Below are 20,467 nucleotides of genomic sequence, written 5' to 3'. Positions count from 1 at the left end.
TCTCTACAAACCGTATAATGCAGCGGGCAAATACCTGCAGAAATATACAGTATATATATAAAATAGATGGAAAGCGTGAAAGTCCAAAGTAAGATGCATGTGAATGTAAAGCCCTGCGTTACGTTCTCTGGCGGGGAGCTGCGGGTCATACGGAAGGTTGGACTTTTTGTTTATTCATTTTGTCATACAGGGTAATCCTAGGAGGGGGGATTTCCTCTTTTTCTGTCAATTGCATTGCAGCCTCCTGTAGAACATAAGGGGTTAACGCCTTGAGTGTGATAGTGGTTTACAATGGTCCCTCTGGCACTCCGGGAGGTTAAGTTATTAAGAAGTGCTTGTGAACGCTTGTCTCCCCTCCCACAATGCCAAGACCGCCGCTTGTCTAGCTGGTGTTTGTGACTCGGGTCCCTGTTTTATCTCCCAGGTGGGGCGGGCGGTGGCCATTGCAGCCTTGGATATGGCAGAGTGTAACCCGTGGCCCCGGCTCATTATGTCGGAGTACAACAGCCTGACCAACCTGCAGGCCTGGATGCTGAAACACGTGCGCAACACCAAGGGCGCCACCACCGGGGTGTCCAAGAAGAAGGGCACAAAGACCCCGCCGCCCAAGGCCTGCAAGTAAGACCCCCCTGATCTGCCTGGCTCAGATACCATATCTCATGCCAAAGCAAAGGTTTCGTTAGTACCAGAGTGACTTCTACACCCAAGAGGTCCTCCTTCCTGCACTTTAAACCGTGACAATGTGGGCCATGCTTACTAAGTGCTGCTAAGTTGTGAGACACATTATGGCCCACTCGCTGGAATGGCTGTGGCATAGCACCGGGGGATAAATATGCGCCTTATGCCACATTGAAGTGAATGGGCTGTAAGGGGTCTTATGGCATAGCACTGCTTGGTAAGAAGGGCCACCCTAATTATACTGTGTAATTACTGAGATACTGATATAACATCTATTCTGTGAAACAGAGTACAGGCATACCCCGCTTTAAGGACACTCACTTTAAGTACACTCGCGAGTAAGTACATATCGCGCAATCGGCAAACGGCAGCTCGCGCATGCGCCTGTCAGCACGTCCTGAACAGCAATACCGGCTCCCTACCTTTCCCGAAGCTGTGCGCAAGCGGGGAGATTATAGAGCCTGTTACAAATGCATTATTTACATCCGTTATGCACGTATATGACGATTGCCGAACTGTACATGCATCGATAAGTGGGAAAAAGTAGTGCTTCACTTTAAGTACATTTTCGCTTTACATACATGCTCCGGTCCCATTGCGTATGTTAATACAGGGTATGCCTGTATGAAGCATTTATTTAATATTACTGTGTATGTATGGTCACAGGAGACCAGGTACTTTTAACACCTTTTATATTTGTTAATACATAAGGCAAAACAGAGTAGTAGAAACAAAATGTAGTTTATTTCGGTAAACCACGTACAAAAAGAAGAAATACACAATAGACAGACAAAAGCACCTTACTGGGTGTCTAGGCTTTCCTAGGTGCAGGGCGCCCGCATGGATGAGCTTACCTTGACCGGGATATACACCCGGTTCTCTCTCCGGCTTGAAATCCCAGCCGCGACCGCTACGTTCAATTCTCAAAACTTGGTCCTGACGCGGCACTTAGTCCCTGCGAGGCAGACTTCCCTAGCTTCAAGCCGAAGCCGGTTGCTCTGCTATTTCGAGCAACTTTGAAAAGCCCGCCCTGGCTTCATCGACACAAGTCACTGGAAGGTCTGGTTCTCTGTCTCTGCCATCTCCCTACATACACTCCGCTAAGCTATCCTTAGCATGGAGATAGGAGGAGCGACCAATCAGAGTGTGGGAACCCTATCGAAATAGGGGCTCATCTCTTAGCTGATGTCAGGGGAGGGGCCGTGCCAAGCCGGCTCGGGATGCCCCGTGGGTGGGACGTATGAATTGACCAATGGGAAACGTGCCAACATTCTGCTGCTTCCCCCAGTCAACCCATTGCCACCTACTGGGCAGGCTCCATGAAGTCTGGCAGACCAGAGGGTCCTCCTCGCAGTGGGTCTCTGTTCTCCGGCCTCAGTACTCCGCCCTGCCCCGGCCACTTAGCACCCGGACACCTCTTAACATCCCATCTCCTTTTTGAACCACGGACACTATGCAGACTTGCTGGCACCTTAAGCAGATGCCCTGGCTGACTGCATAGTCTTGTAATAAATGTATAAAGCACATAAAACATTTTGTAATACATGGGGGACCTTGGGGAGATGCATTACTGTAAGGTTTATAGGACTGAGATATCGGGGCTCGCAAACCAGGAGCCTGGGGGACATGAGGCAGCCCCGGTGTAATTCACCCTGCGTACCAGCAAATCATGCCTGTACGTCGGGTAGAATGAAGGTACCACCGGTAGCTCCGGACCTTCGAACTCCTGCAAACAAAAGAATTGCATTCTTACCCAAATATCACCCCTAAAACTTACACACAGAGTTTCATAAGTCTGGGGCAAAGGGAACATGGAAAGTGGGAAAGCAGGGACACGTCAACTTTGCATGTAATGATACCTGGCCCCTGTCTTATGGTCCTGGGTAGCTGCCAGGAACCCAAGGGCAACCAGAGGGCTTAACCTTTATTATATAGCCTGGTTACCCCTCCCCCGTCAAATGTATGTTTCTCCCGGCTTCTCTGTGAATTTTACAATGAACCCCTCTTTCCCCTCACACCCCCCCCCACACTACAGATGGATGTATGGTCCTGTGTCTCACTGCCCCTTACCCCCTCTCTTCTCTCTTCCCCCCCCCCCCACACACTGCTGATGGATGTATGGTCCGGTCTCACTTTCCCTTACCCTTCCCCCTGCACACTGCTGATGGATGTATGGTCCTGTATCTCCCTGCCCCTTACCCCCTCTCCCCCCTGCACACTGCTGATGGATGGATGGTCCTGTGTCTCACTGCCCCTTACCCCCTCCACCCCTCTGCACAATGCTGATGTATGGTCCTCTGTCTCACTGCCCCTTACCCCCTCTCCCCCCTGCACACTGCTGATGTATGGCCCTGTGTCTCACTGCCCCTTACCCCCTCTGCACACTGCTCTTGGATGTATGGTCCTGTGTCTCACTGTCCCTTACTCTCGCACCCCCCCCTGCACACTGCTGATGGACATATGGTCCTGTGTCTCACTGGCCCTTACCCCCTCTTGCCCCCTGCACACTGCTGTTGGATGTATGGTCCTGTGTCTCACTGTCCCTTACTCTCGCACCCCCCCCTGCACACTGCTGATGGACATATGGTCCTGTGTCTCACTGGCCCTTACCCCCTCTTGCCCCCTGCACACTGCTGTTGGATGTATGGTCCTGTGTCTCACTGGCCCTTACCCTTCCCCTCCCCCTTGCACACTGCTGATGGATGGATGGTCCTGTATCTCCCTGCCCCTTACCCCCTCTCCCCCCCTGTACACTGCTGATGGATGTACGATCCTGTGTCTCACTGTCCCTTTCATCTATTTATTGCCCTGTCTGGTTTTTGTTTCATTCTCTTTATCATCTGCCTCAGATGGCTATCTTGTTTTTATTTTTTTTATTTTACATCTGTGTTAAACTCCTGGAATATTCTGTAAATCAGTATTGCCGACCTGAGGAAGAGAGGAGAACTCTCGAAAGCTTGTCCTATGACATAAATTGTTAGTCCAAATAAAAAAAGTATCACCTAATACTGAAATACTCATTTACTCTGCACTATCACAACTGGACTAAGGCCGCGCGTATAGCGACGGCGACGTGACGGGTGACGTCGCCACAGGCGAAAGTTATATTTCGCCGGGCGGCGGTGTCGCGGGTTTCCGGCCATTTGATTGGTTCAAGGGCCATCACGAGGCGACGGCCCTTGAAAAATCACGCATTGTTGCCGTCGCGCACACTATAAGCGCACGCGGCAGCAATGCATTTGTTTTCGGGCGACGTCGCGTCGCCGGCACTATAAACGCGGCCTAACACCGCTATTTCTACTTCATACTATGCATGTAAATATTTAGGTCATATTTCCCTTAAAACTCCCACCAATAGCACCCTAATACAGTACGGAGACCTGGTTATTTCTCTGCGGTTTATTCGATATTAACCCTATTTTGGTTTTATTGCAAATTGCTGAATTAACCGTGCTCCCAGTTGCATATACCTGCGATCAGTACTTTTTGTTCTCTAAATGAATAAGATATTTTCTTGGTGTTGCTTTTGTTGAAGTGATTAAATGTTCCCTGAAGAGATCACTTCAACCCCTTCATATCTACAAATCAATGTGTCTCTACTTGTAGTTCTAACTTTGATAAGGTTACACATCACTACATATAAAAATCACGACAGTCGCCGCACAGAGAAGATTTGGTTAGCCAAAATGGTGTCTGTTTTGTATTTTCATAGTGATTATTTAATCATTAGAATCCGGGTATAAAAACCCTCTGTTTCTGATTTGTACCTTCTGGGTTGCTGTTTTCCCCCCTTACTGACCCCGGAAAAGTATGTTGCATACATATTATTGTGAGCTCTGAATCGGACGCTTTGTTTGCAATGTATCAACCTAACTCCTCTAACCCATATCACAAATACCTGCCCACATCTTTATGGGGACACTTGTGAATACTCCTTTCATTCAAGTGTTGGTCATTTTTGTTTCTGCAACATTGATCCAAACAGAATAGTTTTGCTCTTTCATTGAGCGTCCTGTGTGTTTCACTTGTTATGCTCTCTCCTGTTCCATTAATAAATCTCTCTCTCTCCTTTTCCTGGTCCTTTTTTCAGTTTGGTTTCAGCTTCGTTCTCAGAGAACGGCCTGAATAGAGCAAGAAGCTACAGCAACGGCACCACCAGCAGCAGCAGTCAGCAGAACTCCCCGCAGATCAAACCCTCGGCCAGCTTTACGTTTGTCTGCGGCAGGTCTGCTGGCCCCACCAGCCAGAGCCCACCCAAGTCCAGCCACAGGGTTCTGGGACCAGTGCGAGGTAAGCCAAGCTCAATGCAGCGCTGGAACCCCATCTCTGACCCCATCTCTAACCCCATCGGGTATATCTGGCATTGTTGTTGGCAAAAGCAAAGCTGAGGAGGTCTCCATCTACCATCATGGGCAGGAGGGGTGAGGATTTACATGCTACGAGCACTCCTTTGTGTAATGAGGCAGCCAGTTCAAGCCCTGTATTGTTATCTATCTCTAGGTGTCCCCAATGATTTAGATGCCATATTTGAAGGCATTTAAAGTACATGTAAAATATAGAAGTTCCTGTGTCTATATGATTTGTATCTTTGCTGCTGTTAGAGCTTATATATTGACCATATATAACTTGGCCCCGTAAATCCTTGGCAGCAAATTGCCCGAGGGGGCAGCCTTGTATTGTTTGCAGCATAGGGGGGTGCAGCACCTAAAGCGGGACACCTTTCGTTAAAACGCACAAAGTTAGACATGGATTAATATTACTAAAAGAGCGTTTTTAACAACGTGCCTATAAAACCCGCTGCAGCTGGGCCTTCGCTTAATGTAGGTCATCTTCACCCCCTCCCCACAAAGGCTCTTTCAGTTCCTAAGCTTGAAGAAATCGAAAGAAGAAATACACGGCCTACGTACACCATTTTACATCATGCAGTACAGAATCTAAACCGATTTCCAACCCAAAACAGACGCTCCATCTCTAGTACGTTATGAAACCAAAAGGAAAAACGATACTCTAAAATAGGGGGCTGACATGGCAGGCCTTGACTGGACTGAAAAGGAAACGAATGAAGCCGCTTCCGCCCCTTGCCCTCTCTTATCCATAGCTCAGGACTTGGCTGGAGGATTGACTCCAGCCATGCGCATAGCTGTTTGGAACCTATGCATTAAGTTGGCCTCTGTAAAAACATTCTACCTCTGATCTGCCTGACATCATCATCCCGATTCTCCAGCTACTTTAACATTACTTTTCACTTCTGCCAAATGAATACCCTAGATATATTCATGACAGCAAAGAAGTCCTTTATATGCACCCCTCCCGCCCCCCCCAAACCCAACTAGGTTCCCAGCAGTCAATAGGCAAGTGACGCGTCAACTGTAACTTGTATTAAAAAACAGGTTTTTAATGATTAGAAAATGAATGGGTAATTAAATTGATAGGCAATCATCGATCAGTGTGGGCACAGTGCATATACACAATTTAGTAATGAGAACAGTAGTCGGGTGAAAGTTCTATTGTAGACAAGTATAGACCCAATGCAAAATATAAAATGTAACAAGAGGAAGTGACAAGGGAGAGAAAAAGAGGGGGGAGGGAAAAAGGACAAACAAATGTGAAGGGTGGGGAGCAACGTTTCGGGGTACTTCCCTTTGTGCCCTCTAACGCGTCCTGTACTGCAGAACACTTTGATTCCGGTGGTTCCTGTCACAACTATCCTGTTCCTGCCTCACGTAACATTACCCCCTTTATGGGTCATCGTGTACTGAGGACTCCTGTGACGGAGGTTTCATGCCCCCTCTGGAACATCCATTCCTTTACCCGATTCCTGTTCTTATAGTCAAGAGCTGTACCATCTACATTCTCTAACTATTATCTGTACTCCTGAACATCTTCTTATATAGAAGGTCTTACTTGAAGGCACCAAGGGAAGTACCACAGACTTTTTCTGATCTGTGGGAATGGGCCTGAAGCAGCTCATCCCCTGAAATGTTGCCCTCCTTATCACATTATTTTTGACTGCTCTCCCTCTCCCCCCCACCCTTTTCTCTCCCACTCCCCCCCCCCCCCACCCTTTTCTCTCCCTTGTCACTTCCCCTTGTTGTCTTTTTGTACAGTTCCTTTTTGTTACAATGTATTTTTTGCATTGGGTCTATTCTTGTCTACGATAGGACTTAAATCTGTCTACTGTTCTCATTACTAAATTGTGTATATGCACTGTGCCCTCACTGATCGATGACTGCCTATCAATTTTATTACCCATTCATTTTCTATCAGTAAAAAAAATCATTTTGTATATCAGTTTACATTTGACTCGTCACTTTCATATCGAGTGCTGGGAACCTAGTTGGGTTTTGTGTGGTTACTTTGGGGGTCTTAAAGTCTCTCTTTTTGCTCCCGTTGCACCACCATCTTTTATTATCCCTTATATATTGTCGTATTAGTGCTCTCTATACTCGATACATCAACAGCTAGTGATGACAGACGTGTGCTTCTGTACAGACTGGTCCATATTATGGCTGTCCCGGGTACATTGGGCTATTTGGTAGCTATAAAATAGCTGCCTAATACCATTACTTGATTTGGATTCTGTTACGGATTTAGAAGGCCCTGCAGCTCTTAAAATAATTAAAATACTATAAAATACTCTCGTACTGGCAGTACCCAGACACAAATGTCCTCTTCAGGTGGCCAAAACAAGTAGAGGACTTCTTGTGGTCGTGCCTATGCCACGCCCACTCTGTGTTTCTGCAAGAGCTCTACTGTAGCTGCCACGTAGACTCAGAAGAATGGAAGTCCTCATTGCACATTATACTCACTGTGTAATTAAGTCATTTAGTACCAGGGGGCACTGTGACTTCACTTCAGAATGTCTTGAAGACCCCCATCTACTAAGCGAATGAATTTAGTTTTCTGAAGCTCTAAACATCTGTCCAATTACAGGACTTTTGTACATGATAAAAATTATTTTCTTTTTAATTCAAGGCAGTGCAAATAACACTGTTTATCAGAGGCAATAGCCGCCACTTTACTTTCTGTCTTTCTGTCATAGTTTGTGACGGTAGCTGAATATTGTGTTTCTGAATAATTAAGGGAAACGGATTCCTGGTTTACTTGAAATTTAATTTGATAATTAATTTGTATTAATTGTGTTTTTTTTTTTATTTTTATATACACATCATTGATTGTAAAGTGCCTTAATTTTACTATATGCCAGGGGTGGCCAACTCCAGTCCTCAAGGGCCACCAACGGGCCACGTATTGAGGATATCCCTGTTTCAGCACAGGTGGCTCACTCTTTTGACTGGGCCACTGATTGAGCCACCTGTGCTGAAACCGGGGATGTCCTTGAAACCTGACTGTTTTGGTGGCCCTTGAGGACTGGTCTTGGCCACGCATGCTATATGCCCTGGAGATGTATCCAGAGCTTGTTCTTCCTCCACTTCATTGTTTCGCACTTATTGTAATGCTGCAGCCGATGCATTGTGGGGGTTTTCTCCCCTGAGCAAGTTCATGGATTGTCAGGGGAAAAAAAGAACCGACAAATACAATCAAGTCACCCAGAGATGCGTGTGATGTGTCTGCCTGTTCTAAATGTGAAACTGCACTGCGTCTTGCATTACTTGGAACCTGAACGCCCCATTGTTCTGACTACCCATTAACTTTCAGGAAGAGAGTGTGTGTTTTGTAATACACTACAAAATGACAGCATTAAAAAGACCTGAGATTCCTAATTTAATGGTAGGTTGCAAGATGACACATATATTTTTCAAATGTAATAGACGTATATTTACACGAGGAGCGATACACAGAAGAAATACAAATGCAGCTCGCTTCAATGTGTGATGGATTTTGTGAAACAGGAGGTATAAGATTCTCAAGTCTTTTTTTTTTAATATGCCTCTTCAATCTCTGGAGTTTTCAGCTTCTAAAATAACACGAACCTCTCCCCTTTCTGCTGTTAAATAAACATGGGGGAGGGGGTTAAAATGACTGGGAAGAGGACAGGTTTGTACAGTTCAGAAGAAGCAGAACCCCAGATTAGTGAGGAACCTAATTCTAGAACAGCCCTTCTGTTGCCCAGGACCTCATGCATCCTAAAGAGAAAGTAATTGGGTTTTACATTTTGAATCGGTCCTTAAGTATATAGTGTCAATTAATGATCATCACCTTGTGAATTGCTGTAGTGAAGAGGTAAATCATGTTGTTGAGACATGTTAACAGCCTCTCTACGTGATCTACACGTGATCTACACAGTACAGTATGAAGGGCCTGGGCTGAAGAACCTGGGCAGCACTAGTCTTAACAATTCATGTTCCCTGCAGTCTAATTAAAGAGAAAATCCAACAGGAAAAGACAGACCGGATTGGCTTCTAGCATTGCTTCTGTTATGGGAGAAGTTGATGCTTGATTGTCCTAAACTGATTATATCTAAACAGTAGACTGGTTGGATTTTCCAGTACTTCCTTTCTCAGACCTGAGAAGCACCCACCATGGAAAGGAAGTAATAATTCTCTGCATGATTGTAGTAGTATTTATAGGAACCACATTGGTATTAGCTATTAAAGAGTGATTATTTGTAGATTGTTGTATTTTCTGTGCCAACTATGTAAATGTTGCTGTACTTTGAAGGACGTGCCCTATAACATCTAAAGAATGAAATTCTTGTGATTCTTATATTTATCATGTGTGTTGGATCAGCGAATGAAATCACGACCTACAACATTTCCTATTTAGCATGTTCGTTTTGATTTTGATACCAGATTATTACAAAGAAAGCAATCATCGGCAAACTCTGTTTAAGCCACATTAAGGTACATGCTGAGGTGACCGATGCACTGTTTCATGCTTTCACTGGTGTCTGCCTTGATATATTCTAATGCTCTTCTACAAATTCATACGTTGATATGGTGTGGTGTTTCTATTCAAGCGCTTAACTCCAAAGCAAGTTACTGTGTAAACTCTGCACTGGTACACAGAGCTCCTAACTGTAACCTAATGTTCTAGTCTTGGCTGCATTAAAGCAACAATTCCCCCTGCTCATTTTTTTTTTTTTTTTTTTTTTTTTAACTATTCACTAGAAAATCGGACTTGGAGGTCCCATGGCCGACCCACACCATTATTTTTATTTTATTTGTTTTATCCATGTGGACTCCCAGTTTCCTGAGATGCATCTCTTACTGTGCCAGTGTTTCTGGTCCCATTTGGGAAATGAATATAGTGTATTACTGCTGTAAAGCGCTATGTACATTAATGGTGCCATATAAATAAAGGCATGCATGCATACGGTGGCCATTCAAGCTTCACTGTCACGGGCCAATCGGAAGTGGCAATATTATCTGAGCATTACATTGCTGCCTCCAATTAAATGACTAGAAAGATAATAAATGCTGCACACTAATAAAAAATCAAAAGGGGATACAACTGCTCCTGGTCCAGGATTCTCTGTGTCATTCCAGGGTTAACGAAATGAAGAAAATCAGGGCTCCACGGATTTGCTCACTGAACTCATTTATTGCCAATAGACTTGACGTTTCGACCACACAGGCCTTGAGGCCTGTGTGGCCGAAACGTCAAGTCTATTGGCAATAAATGAGTTCAGTGAGCAAATCCGTGGAGCCCTGATTTTCTTAATTTCCAATTAAATGACCCCAGCAGCGATCTTTGCTTTCATTTTATTTGGCACATAAAAACAAGGTAAATATCTCATACGTGGGGGTCCCCAGAGATAAAATAAATGGGGGAATTGCTGTTTTACATATTTTGACTCAGCCGGGGGAAGCCTGCCAGCTTTATAGAATGTAATGCTATTTGACGATTTGCACCATAACTGGTAATATATTCTTATCATTGTATGCTAAGGAAACCGTTCTTTAATATATAGATCAGCTTGCTCCATCACCCGGGCTAGGACAGGATGTGAATAAAAGTGAAGCTACCAATCCCGACTCGAATTCAGTGTGTGCAACTCTTTCCAACTTTGTGGCAAACACCTCCAGGTTAAAAATAGAAACATCTCTCTCTCCAACGAGCATCTTACAATAGCATTGTTCTTGAAGCCTTGTGTAAGCTGTAACCATTCATACCTATAACATTTTGGGCCTCTTCTGATGCTTTGCATCATTGTTATGGAATCGGAAGGTAGTGAGCAGACGGCAGGAGGACTCTCTTGCTCTCCATGTTGCTTCTCATGGTCTTCAGTCACCGATCATACAACGTAACTTTGCTGTCGCTCTCATGGGCAGTGCTGGAAATCTATTGTGGACGTTTTCTTACGGTCTCTGTCATTTTGCTAACCACCTGGTTCAGTTTCATGTTCAGTCTGTGTGCAAAATTATTTAAGATAATAAAATGATTTCTGCTTTCACAAGTGTATATTGTCCCTTGTTTGCTGTGCTTATTCTACTCTATCCAGCTGCCAGAAAGCTAATTTGTATACAATGTTGTGGTGTTAGAGTAACACAGTACATTTGTATATATGACTATACAAATGGGTCCAGGGTTCTTCTAATATCATTTTAAATACCTGACACATGGAAGAATATTGTCTCATTCATAGTCTCCCCTTCAAAGAGCCTACTGTCTTACATGTTCTGTCCAACAGAAGACCAAATTGAACAAATTACCAGGATATTGTAAATTCTGATGGCTTTTTTAAAAGAAATTAATAGCCTTTTTGAAATCAATGAAAATGTTTGTAAATATCCTCGGTTTTGGGAGGCTTTTACTGAGGATATCGTTGCCCGTTCCATCCCTCATCTTTCACTCCTTATTTTTAATTGGTGCCAAGATGTGAGGGGTATGCAGAGGGAAGCGGGATGTTCCCTTTATCTCTCTCTTTCCCATTCATAGACGCCATTGTAACTGAAACCAGGAGAGCCTGCAGTAGTGTGTGTTTGGGTTATGGTAAGGTGGACACGTGGTCTTAAGTGCTAAGGAACCAAGGGTCATATTACAGTTTCTGATGTTATCATCAGATAGTGTCTAAATAACTGGATCTGTTTGGGTTAGTATTCTCTTCAGTGGTCTAATTCATAGTATTGCCACCCCTGTAAATATCCTAAATTGGGTTAACTGTGTTACCCTTCAGATCATAAAATAAAGGAGATCATGGCAGCCGACCTCAAGATCGCCCCTGTGACTGAAGTGCTGTTGGTCTCCTTCTCCACACCTCCATCTCTCTACACCTGGGTTCATCGCTAGGTTGACATGGTCACTAGATTGCCACTCGGCCTTCTTTTCTAACTGTATCATCTACCTCTGAGTGTTTTGGCTTTTTGTATTCTAACGCAGCCAGACTTACCATTGAATCCTATAGACACTTGGGGCATGCCTCAGTATTTTGAAGTATCTATGGGAAGTGTGTCTGGCTACGTCTGAATCTATAATGTTGTATGTTATTTTTATATGTGTGCCATGGAATAAATGCATTTAATTTAACAAGATACCCACAGTCGTTATATAGAGCAGAGTAGGTCAGTGCAGGGGTGCGCAAACTGGGGGGTGTGAGATTTTCTGGGGGTGGGGCACAGCACGGCGATTACAGATGCTTGCGCTCTTCTTCGCCAAAGCATTTAAATTAAATGCCGGAGGACCGCGTGAGGCCTCTGTAAGTTCCCTTATCTTGGCTTCGGGTGACGTGTCACCATGGCAACAAAGCATCAAATGAAGCCACAGGGTCACATGGCGTCGTGTTGCCATGGCAAAGCGACGTTGCATGACCCCGGGGCCTCATTTGACGCCAAAGACAAGGTGAGGGGGAGGCAGGGGGGCAAACCCTTGGGTTAGGGTACCTAATTGAATGCATCAATTCCTGTCATTTTTTTTATCAATGAAAGCACAACTTGGTATCTGCAGTAAACCTTCTAGTTGCGATGTTGGCCCATGTTTACGAAGCAGACTTCTGCCATGTGACACCTGACAGTGGAAGATACCTTACAACCCGTTGTGCTTATTGAGGTGTAAGGGGTTGTATGGCAGAAGACTGCTTTGTAAATATGGGCCATTGTGTCCGACGTATGAGCGTTTACGAGCAAATATGTTGCATTTCATGCAGACACAAAGTAATGCAACTTGTTAGATGTAATTAACGCAGATTGGTCACTACAATTTACTGCAAAACCATTACATTAATGGCCCTTATTCTGTTGTGCTTCAAAGAACTGCTCCTCCATGGGGAACCCTGCGCTTCCCTGACAGAGAAACTAGATGTATTATGGAAGCCCATTGGAGATAATAACCACGTTTAGCTGTGCATGAAACCCACCCAAACACACAGATTTACCTGCGCCGAAAAGCTGCAGCAACGCAGGTTCAAAGGCTGAGGCGGAAACAAATGTGGCTTGAAAAATCCAGTAGGGAGGCTCCTACTTTAAGATGACCTGGTCAATGCAAAAAAATGTGAAGACTGTCAACTGTAGTGGTGGGGTTAGGAGTGCTAGTTTGGAAAGATTACCGAGCAGTCTGATAAGTGGTATTTTTGATAAATGGCCCGTGGAATCGTGTTGCATTTTAAGTCTTTCTACAGACCTGTCCTTTTACTTCTATCATACGGCACAGGCGGGGATCAGTGTGTTTTTATTTTCTTTCTGTTGATTTACGTAACATTACTCAGCCAATATCTGTGTACCTATTGTACACTGGAAGTTAACTCATAATTCGATAATATTTTCACAGTACACTTAGAGACCTGTGAGGCTTCAAAAAAGCTTTGTACATTACAATCTCCTGTATAAAGAAGTCTGATGTTGGTAAAACGTACACTACGTATACACTTATTTAGCTTGGAACTACATAAAAGACCTATAGGGCTTAGTGAGACCATGTGCCATTTCGACAACTTGGCCAAACCCAGGGCTGCCATTTCCTGTACATAATTTGCCATAATACTGGCTTGAAAGTGTTTGAGCGCCTGTGGTCTACCTAACCAAGCAGACCTCAATCTTCCTGAAATGCTTCCTGTAGAAGGTTTGTATTAACCTCTCACAAAATAATAAGGCTAGACAGGAGTGCTTCCTTCTGCTACAGCTTCTTCCGGGGGAGACTGTAGTTCCAGGTTGGGCTGAGAAACTAAATGTATTGGTCACTGTTCAGCATTTCAATCAGAATGGGTTGCAATAGAGTCTGGCTTCTTTCCAGTCTTCCTCTCCCCACCTGCCGCAGAACGTTTCAATATGGTCAACAACAGGAAAACTGCCTGTTGTCCACTGAAATGTGCCTGGATAAGGGTGACCTCTCAAACAAGTCCTCTGTACCCTAGTTTAAAAAAAATTAATCCACTTGTTGTAATATATGCTACAGTTTGTGTAGCAATTTTTAGAACATTTTATTTGTATTAAACACAGAGTATGGCAAGTTACTTTATTCTGTTGATAAAGATAGTTTTATGTTTCTAGTGCTTCTGACCCCGGTCAACATCATTTTTATGTAGTTCAAAGGATGATGAATAAAATATGTATTGTAACTATATACTCCTTACAAGACAGGATTTAAATATACTGATATTCACTTGACTGTGTAGAAAACTAAATCATTTTTTTTTTTTTTTAGTCAAATGTATACACTGTGATCTGCAAAACCAAATACAATATAGTTGGTTGCGAATAGAACTGGGAATCTGCTTTTATAGATAGGGAATATATAACTTGCCTGCATTGCATCATGATATCATTATCTTGACTTGAGCATGGTTAACACCATACTCAAGTGTGGCAAGAGCCAGACATCCAGATGAGTGAAACGTGGGGGGAGAATCCTTACTTCATGTAATGAGACTCCCCTGGAAGCTGGAATTGCTGCTGAAGAACTGGGTGAGAAGAGTGTGACTTAATACAATGGAGGGTTCCAAGTGGCTTCCGCTATTGAAGGCCTTAGCAAAAAGCACGCACGCTTGATCTCCAAAGGATATATTACAACATGGCACGTACACAGGAGCACTGTTTTATGAATATAATTCCTATGTCTCTGACACAGTTGAGAGAATTGCCAAAACTGAACCTTTTAAATGTGCGTCAAGAGAAAGCAAAAAAAAAATGGACCGCGTTATAACTATAACCAAAGTCCCAAGTCGGAATAAAATGGGAGAAATAAATAAACTGCAGACTGTCTGGGCTGCTTTCTCACTCGCAGTCAAGTACACGAGGGCGGTTAGGTAACCCATGGAAAGTTGTGGTTTTACACCTGCGCAGAGAGTCATTATCAGCGCACGGTCGCTAATGCTGGAAACCACGATTTGTTCCACTAATGTGTCAGACAGCACTTGCCTTGAAGTAGCAGATGGTTTGAAGACAAATCAATGGGGCACAGGGGGTGGCCAACTCCAGTCCTCAAGGGCCACCAACAGGTCAGGTTTTCAGGATATTCCCCCGATGTAGCAGCAGAGTTTTCGCCCACTGAACATAACATTTGCAGGTGTTTTGAGATTCCTGAATCCCAGTTCCCTGAAGCATTCCAGCTGTCGGCCGTTCGATTCCATAGCGATGGCAGTTGTGCTGCTGTAGAAATGTGTAGCAATTTCCTGCTTGTGAGTCCGTCTTTAATCACAAACAGCTTTTAGTGCTGGATAATAATAATAAATTACGTCATTTAGCCATTAAGGACTGTTTTTGTTTTTAATGAGAAATAGTTTTTGGCTGGCCAATTTCGTGGGTTTATCAGAAACCACAATTTTTGGTCAATAATACACAGTTCCGTTTGGAAAAAAGACATGCAAGAATGTTTCATATTGTGTACTGTTCATCTTTGCTGCGTCGGATACCGAGATTTTATATTGAGCCAGCAAACCAATCCCTGTGTGTGGCATTTGGCAATTATGTTTCACAAAAGAAAAGCAAATTCCTTTTGTCACATCAGTAATTAACATTCAGATCTGTCATTAGGTCAGTAATTATCATCATATTGTACTTGCTCCTCCTATCGCTAAATACCTTAATATCCTAATTGTATTCACCCCATCTGCTAAATCTGGTATATTCTATATTTTGTTCCTATGTTTCTTTTGAAAATGCCTTTTATGTAATATGTAATGGGGTCCCTAAGTGTTTAAAAACAACCTTGGGTTGAAAAGCTGCTTTACCAGATTTCTGTATAGTTCTTGACTAGACTTGTAAATCCTGCTCACTCATATCACCGAGTTGCCTTTTATTCCAAAGTATGCAATCTCCGTTTGAACGGTTTCTCCTCAGAACTTGTGTAGGACCTTTCATTGCCTTTCTCAATTTGGTGACTCTTCTGTATGCTTTTTCTATACTGTATACCTGAAGAATGGTGGTCCCAGTACTGAAACTGTGTACCCCAGTAACACCACCAGTTCCATAGGAATACATTTAATCTGTGATCACTGTAATATCTATTATGTAGGCCAGTCTCTATGTGGAAATATTATCGACTGGCTCAATTTCCTTTATTTTATCAGAGGTCTCTGCCTAAGTCTAATTAGTTCACACTACTGATTACTTCTTATAAAAATTATATTCATGGTTTGTTTGTCCTGACACATCCCCTTAAAGTTAATCTTTGCACTTTCCAACTCTATTTTCTAAGCTCTACTCCGGTTCATTTACAGACTGTATGCCACTCGGGGGGGAGAATCGCCATCTTGAATTGAACCCTATAGGATAACCCACTGGTTAATATTTCAGTTTAACCTTGTGAGACATTTTCTTCTAGAAGGTAGAAGAAAAACATTTAAATATTGTGTACACACAAGTCTTAACCAGGCGCTGTTAGTGACTGGAGCATACAATATGTAAAGGAATTTATAACCTCCTCTAGTATGCGACTAACGTGTGCTTTTCTCCACTCTTAAACAATGACCAATTCTTTTTCTCAGAAACGAGAGCTCAGGAGAAAAGGCGCCAGCACCACCAGTCCTTACTTCACGCTACTGTCGGCAGCCCTACCAGAGGCCTGCACCGCTCCAGCACCCAGACGCCCCAGGTCTCACCTTCCATCAGCCCTAGATGTCCTAGGACTACGTCACAGCAGAAGTTATCCTGCTCCCTCTCTGACTCACTCAGAATTTCAGGTCTGTATCCCATCCAACCTCCCAATCTCGCTAAGATCATACCTTCTCTTCAAGCAGTGTCCAAGCCGAGTATGCTTAACAAGGCCTTGGGCAAAAGACTGTCTCCTTTGCTTCCCCCTGGCTTACCTCCTTTGGGTTTCCTGAATGAGAGAACTGGCCGACTAGGTACCACTGCCCTAATTACCAGACACCGTAGTCGGGCTAAGCTAGCCTAGCTGTTGCGGCCTTAATCACACTCATGATAGCTGGAAGATCTGTAGCATGTTGACTAAACAAACATTTGGACTGCAGCATACTCTCTGCTAAGCTGCCATGGTTGCTATATGGATGGCTTTCTTGCCTGTATCTCAGCAGGCCTCTAGCATTGTTATATGGGGTGCTACGAGCTCTTAAACAGTGAAATCTGTTCATCCTCGAGATGTGCTGAAGTGCCCATCTGCACGACAGCGCTTTCAAAATGCCATACAGTCTCCACCAACCTTTGTAATCCAGTAAGCCATGATTCCTGAAATAGGCGGCCGTACAATCAACTTCAAGTTTCTATAGACGCTCGAGAAATTACAGAAGGTGAATGGACCAAAGGGTTCTGGGATTTCTGACTAGCCAAAGGCATTCATGCCTGTGATGTCCTTCTCATATTGTATATAGGATTTTTCATCCTTTTGCTGCGGTTTGTTTATTGTGTTGTTGGAAAAGCATGCAATGGTGGTGTCACCATGTTTCTCCTCCCTGGTAAGCATTGAAACTGGATACCCCATCTCTCCTAAACCTCTGGTGTGACCCTTTCGCATTATCTCTGTTCTTGGCTATACATTTATTTTTAGGACTTCAACAGAAATCCTGATTTATGATGTAGGGAAACCTAGCTATTAGAGAGAATGCCTCTCTGTTCCTGTAATTCAGAAGAACTTTTCCGCTCTCCCAAGAATCCCATGCAAAAGGCACCATCTTGTCACACCAGCAGATTGGTACCACTAACTCTGTTACCTTATCATAATTCAGTCTCTGTTTCTGTCTTTGCAATGTACTCTCCCATGACTTCGGGGGGAGGAGGGTGAATAAACTGCATTTTTTTTTTAACTGAATGGAGAATCGGCCTTGGCATCTCCAAACCCAAGTGTGTTCTGCACAAACCAGAAATATGGAGTGAAAAACATGTGCTTGAGTGAAGCAGAGTTAAGTTCCCTGACTGAGGTCATAACATCCATACACACAAACTATTCTCTGCTGTCATATGTAAGGGAATAGTAAGATGTCTGTGGTAGACACATTGGGAAGTTATCTGACCGGGCTTCTGGATCCTGGCAGTATTGGAGTACATAGACAATCTATCTTGGCTGTGAGCCATTTGGCTGTGTGTAACATAAAAGTGTCACATTTAAAGTGCTTGTAGAGTTCATTTTGGAGTTGAAATTGGAGGGGAAAATTAGAGGAAGATCGGGACTCTGCACAACAACAACTTTACAACTGTGAGAATTTGACTTGCTAAAAGCTCTGATTCTTTGTACTCTTTCTATCCTCCAATACCTGGGAAGTCTCTCCTCCTACATCTCACTATGCCATCCTTATAGCTTTTTCTGTTTTAATGTTTCCTCACTCCTTTGTGAACATCTCTGTTCCCTCCAACTTCCTCACTCCCCACTACATTATTTATATACCTCTCTCCCTCAATAAAAAAAACACCCACACAAATCCTCTATTCACACCGTCTATCTACTCCTTCCTGCTGCTGGGGATCTCCCCTAAGTCTGAACCCAGACATACACACCTGATCTCGCCCACGCCTCCCTGCCATCTCCTCCCCTGTAAATGGTGTTAACCTTCTGATTTAATCCTGACTAACCTTAAAACTCGCCCCACAAATCAAGCATCCCAATAGCCTGCACGCATGGCTACTGTCCCACACCCAGTCTCTCCTACCAACAATTGTGGCCAAGCACTCCCATCTACCTCAATTATTCTCTCACCTGCTGTCTCTGTAAGTCTCCAATCATACCACTTAGATTGTAAGCTCTTCAGGACCGATATTTCCTTTCCTATTGTCTGATTTTGCTGCACTTATTGTATTATTATAATTCCCTGTACTGTATTCTTTGTGAAGCGCCGAGTACACTTTTGGCGCTATATAAATAGACATACAATACAAACAATACAATACATAGAAACCCAGCAAACCGTTTTCTGTGCTACAATTCCCTTCCATGTTTACAAAGTACATTTGTGTGGATTGGAAATACTTTGGATCACAAAAAGCTTTTAATCATCGGCAAAAATGAAGTCATACGCGTAGCCTGTTACCCAGTGTATGTTTTACAGCACGGCGGCCAACTTCAGTCCTCAGGGGCCACCAACAGGTCAGGTTTTCAGGATATCCCAGCTTCAGCATAGGTGGCTCAATCAAACACCTGTGCTATTTTCGATTGAGCCAACTGTGCTGAAGCAGGGATATCCTAAAAACCTGACCTTTTGGTGACCCTTAAGGAATGGAGTTGGCAGTCCCTGTTTTACAGCTTTCACTTAATAGCATGTTTGTTCCAGGGAGCAGAACCAAGCGAGGACAGAGACCGCATTGCAATGTTGTGAATGAATCTTGGCATTAGAATTGCAGCCAGCTTTTAAATAAACAAGTAGTATAATTATATAGTACACTGGAAGCTGCCGTCAGGTCCATTGGGACAAAAAGCAAGAAAAATATTGTAGCTCTTCAATAATTCTCTTTTTTCCCCCTCCTTTTCCTTTACTGTAGAATTGGTGGAGTGCCGGCCTTCACTTCACTTCACTTTGTGGCGCCGGCCTTCGCTTTGCGGCGCCGGCCTTCGCTTTGCGGCGCCGGCCTTTGCTTTGCGGCGCCGGCCTTTGCTTTGTGGCGCCGGCCTTCGCTTTGCGGCGCCGGCCTTCGCTTTGCGGCGCCGGCCTTCGCTTTGCGGCGCCGGCCTTCGCTTTGCGCCGGCGGCCTTCGCTTTGCGCCGGCGGCCTTCGCTTTGCGCCGGCGGCCTTCGCTTTGCGCCGGCGGCCTTCGCTTTGCGCCGGCGGCCTTCGCTTTGGAGCTGTTTCCATTGATGTATTTACATGAAACTAATTTTAAAAAGGCTCTCTTTCAAATGTAACATGATAAATGAACATGTTTAAAAATACATTTAGTATATACTCAAATGAAAGCTTTTAAAACTTGATTTATATAGCCATATTTTCTGCTCAGATGGTGGACATTTGAGGTTTTGGTGCATAGCTGAAGTAATTGTCTGGTTGTATGAACCACATCATTTGTTTTGCAGTGTTCGTGCTATTTCAATTCTACATTTCTTCACCCTTTTCCTTATAATGGTAAATAAACTCCTGTAGTGTATAAATGCTAAAAACCCTGAGGACAAACGGTTTTCATTAAGCCTTTGATTTTTGTGCCTATCCTACAGGAAGGCAAATCAACTGTGTCTTAATTCTAAGTACACCTTCATTTTATGGGGTTTTCATTGTATTGCTGTTCTGTATAATCGTTTATACATTTAAACATTTACCAGTGGGATTTAAGAGGCAAGTTTTCTCTCTCCAGCAATCTCCGCTGACTACAAAGGGATTTTGCACAGTTAATAGGCGATGTCAGGATTATTTTGTCCCGAAACGCATTATCCGAAAGCCCGGTTTGATAGAACTTAGATTTCAGTTGCATAAAATACTCTCAAATCGAGTAGGATTGTTAGTACCGTTGATCAGGATGCATTGGTTTGAAGCACCCTAAATTAAAAAAAAAAAAGTAGATTCAGGAATATCATATTG

The 20,467-nt window shown here is 43.8% G+C and overlaps 1 protein-coding gene across 7 annotated transcripts in view; it reads left to right on the top strand.

Moving 5' to 3' along the window:
- AGBL5 (AGBL carboxypeptidase 5) overlaps window positions 1–20,467 on the top strand; it is an 84,977-nt gene that overhangs the window by 31,577 nt on the left and 32,933 nt on the right. For 6 of the 7 annotated variants that reach the window (XM_075595302.1, XM_075595300.1, XM_075595301.1 and 3 more), the window contains 3 exons: window positions 425–618; window positions 4,769–4,968; window positions 16,499–16,693. In XM_075595302.1, the coding sequence (XP_075451417.1) occupies window positions 425–618; window positions 4,769–4,968; window positions 16,499–16,693 (589 nt within the window). Of the gene's footprint in view, window positions 1–424; window positions 619–4,768; window positions 4,969–10,552; window positions 11,039–16,498; window positions 16,694–20,467 lie in introns of those variants that run through there. The other variant, XM_075595306.1, reaches the window with a different exon arrangement.

This window comes from Ascaphus truei, chromosome 4 (genome assembly GCF_040206685.1).
Source record: "Ascaphus truei isolate aAscTru1 chromosome 4, aAscTru1.hap1, whole genome shotgun sequence".
Classification (NCBI taxonomy): Eukaryota; Metazoa; Chordata; class Amphibia; order Anura; family Ascaphidae; genus Ascaphus; species Ascaphus truei.
Note: the sequence above shows the minus strand (reverse complement) of the source record. Positions and strands in the feature narration are given on the sequence as shown.